The sequence below is a fragment of the Sorghum bicolor genome, chromosome 9, assembly GCF_000003195.3.
Source record: "Sorghum bicolor cultivar BTx623 chromosome 9, Sorghum_bicolor_NCBIv3, whole genome shotgun sequence".
Taxonomy (NCBI): domain Eukaryota; kingdom Viridiplantae; phylum Streptophyta; class Magnoliopsida; order Poales; family Poaceae; genus Sorghum; species Sorghum bicolor.
The window spans coordinates 7,185,386-7,188,537 of NC_012878.2; the positions used below are offsets into that span (position 1 = coordinate 7,185,386).

The 3,152-nt window shown below is 56.0% G+C and overlaps 1 protein-coding gene across 1 annotated transcript; it reads right to left on the reverse strand.

Moving 5' to 3' along the window:
• LOC8072723 (leucine-rich repeat extensin-like protein 4) lies at positions 619 to 2,747 on the reverse strand. Its single transcript, XM_002440664.2, has one exon. It carries the CDS (start codon positions 2,524 to 2,526, stop codon positions 1,279 to 1,281), a length of 1,248 nt encoding a protein of 415 aa, XP_002440709.1. The 5' UTR covers positions 2,527 to 2,747; the 3' UTR covers positions 619 to 1,278.

The following is a 3,152-nucleotide window of genomic DNA, read 5'->3' on the forward strand; positions in this document are numbered from 1 at the left end:
CAGCGTAGTCAGTGCTGATTATTACTACACCTTCTAATAATCATGCTGGCTGTGCCTCAAAAGGGTAGAGGTTTAGGATCTTACATTCGATAAACTACTACTATAAGGTATTGTTAGGGAGAAAAGGCACAAGAAAAATAGCTCACCAATCTTTTATTACTTGGGTGCACAATGCGCCCATTCCAATGAGGTATTGCTGTTATGGTGCAAACGAGAATATTGTAAACACTGCACTGCCCATTGCAACATGCTTCATCTCCCATGGGTATGGGTGTATCATCCTAAACAAAAAAGGAACGGCAAAGCTAGGAGGAGCAACAAGCACCTGGCCAGTGGCCATGTCCCATGTTCCTCTTTTCCAAAGACAAAACAAAGCTTTGGGAAATCTGGGCCACTGGTGTTCATCATGCATGCTCAAGCTCAACACATCATGTGAAGCATCTAATTCTATGGTGCAATGGGAAAATTCTAGACCCAACCAATAAGATAATGAAAACAGAATCCACATGCAAGATTACCAACCCCTACTGGAAATAGCAAGCACACCTATGTATTACCGTCATCGCATCAAAAACAGAGAAGAACAGAGAACAGAGTAGCAATCAAAGGGCCAAAAACTTCCAAGACTCCGACACAGATAGTATATCATAACAATCGATTAACAGTAAGTAGCTGTGACAAAAAAAAAAAGAATAGTTAAGTAGGGTACATTCCTTGGTCTGAAAACTTATCTCTGGACTCTCATCTGAAAGCAGCAGCTTAACTGAAGAACTCAAGCTCAAATTCCCTCTATACATCCCAGTCCCAGTCCCAGGTGCGCGCGGCAAGTCACCAACCAATCCTCCTCATCCTCGTCATAACCTGTCTCTCTCAAGCAGCAGTTTATTATTCACAACCCAATTAGCAATCAATCCAAGCTCAAACAAATTGTTCCCTCTCCAGCACCACCACCACCTTCAATCAATCCTTTTCACCATCGCCATGACGCAAACCCCCCGATCGACGCGAAAAACAGAGACCGACCCGACCAATGCAAAAGCAATTCAAGAGCGATATATGCACCTTATAATAATAATGATAATAATCTTCTATATGCCGGTAGCTATCATCAATCAAGAACACTGCTAATCTAAGCACAACAATGACTGACCACGTACAATTGTGACACGGTAGTGAACTTTGCTGTCTGTCTCCATCCAGCGCAGCGGCGGGCGGCGGCGGCAGAGAATTAAGGTGAAAGTGATAGTGCTTCTTTCTCCACCCCATCAGCGAACCAGATCATCGGTAATGCGCAGGTGGCGGCGGCGACGCGTATGGCATGGGGTATACTGGCGGCAGCGGGCCGGGATATGATGGTGGTGGCGGCGGAACAGGGACGAACGGCTTGCACTGGAACGCGGCGCAGTCGACGGGCGGCTGCGAGTAGAACGCGGCGCACTGCTGCGGCGTGCGCTGCGCGGGGCGGTTGGGCAGGCAGTTCCTCCTGTCGCCGTCGGGCGTAGGCACGACGCGCGCGCAGGACGGCGGCTCGCCGGTGAAGAAGTTGTAGGAGATGGTGAGGTTCTTGAGGCGCGGGAGCGCGCAGATGGCCTCCGGGACGGCGCCCGACAGGCGGTTGTGCGCGACGTCCAGCTGCTCCACCTTGCGCATCCCGGCCACCTGCTGCGGCAGCGGGCCGACGAGCGCGTTGAAGCTGACGTCGAAGACGGTCACCTCCCGGAGCAGGCCGACCTCGGGCGGGACGCAGGAGTCGAGGCCGTTGTTGATGAGGAGGATCTCGTTGAGCGTGGCCGACATGTTGCCGAGGCTGGCCGGGAGGCACCCGCCGAAGCTGTTGTCGGCGAGCACGATGACGGACGCCGGCGAGTTGCCGAAGTTTTCCGGGAGGGGCGACCGGAGGCGGTTGTGGTTGAGGAAGATGGCGTCGAGCGGGCGGTCGAAGAGCGCGGGCGGGATAGCGCCCTCGAAGTCGTTGAAGCGGAGGTCGAGGAACTTGAGCGACGGGAGGTCGAGAACGACGGCCGGGAAGGCACCGACGAGGCGGTTGTTGCTGAGGTCGAGCTCGACGAGGAGGCGGAGGCGGCGGAGCGTGTCGGGAACAAGGCCGCAGAAGCGGTTGGAGTTGAGGTGGAGCAGCGAGAGGTCGGCGAGGAGGCCGAGCTCCGACGGGAGGTAGCCCGCGATGTCGGCGTGGTTGAGGTCGAGCCCCGCGACGGAGAGGTCCCCGGCGCCCGGCACCCCGCGCGGCAGCGGCGCGCAGTAGACACCGGTGTAGCTGCAGACCCCTGGCCCCACCCAGTCGGCGGTGAAGCCCCTGGGGTCGGAGAAGATGGCCTGCTGCTTCCACGTCTGCAGCGCGACGTACGCGTCCCGCAGCCGCTGGTTCGGGAACCGCCACGACGGGTCCACCGACACCGCCGCCAGCTCCGCCGCCTCGCCCTCGCCCGCCACGGACACCGCCTCGCCGCGGCCGGTGGCGGCGAGGCAGCAGAGGAGAGACAACAGCACCGCCGCCGTGGTCATCATCCCACCATACCACCACCGAACCAGAGCGGGAGAAGAAGGGAGGATGGTGCTCGGCGCAATCCGGCAATGCGGAGGGGATTGTGGCGGCGGATTCCTGTGGAGGGAAGGGAAGGGGGTGGGGAGAGGAGGACAGCTGTGTCACAGCTCAGAGGGGTTGGGTGGGGTTACCGCTGGCGCAGCTGGGGGACGCGGAGCAGGGGAGGCCTCTTCTGCTGTGCCTTGTGCGGCGGAGGAGGATTTATGGCGGGGGAGTAATGCCGGGGGACCCCCCGCCGCGTCTGCCCCTGCTGCTCCTGCCACGGGAGGAGGAGGAGGAGGACCCGTACGGTAATTATGGCGGCGACGCCGTGGGTTTACTTTTATTTTTCAACCCCCGTGGGTCTACCTAGGACCTACTTCATCACTCTTTATAATATTGCTATTAGGAGTACTACTACTAGGGCCTTTGTTTGTGACAAATATTATCTAATCATGGACTAACTAGGATCAAAAAATTCGTCTCGTGATTTACAGCTAAACTGTGTAATTAGTTTTTGTTTTTGTCTATATTTAATGTTTCATGCATGTGCCATAAGATTCGATGTGACGGAGAATCTTGAAAACTTTTTGATTTTGAGGGTGAACTA

Coding starts and splice junctions, on each gene's coding strand:
- LOC8072723 (XM_002440664.2), bottom strand. CDS start 2,526: ATGATGACCACGGCGGCGGTGCTGTTGTCTCTCCTCTGCTGCCTCGCC.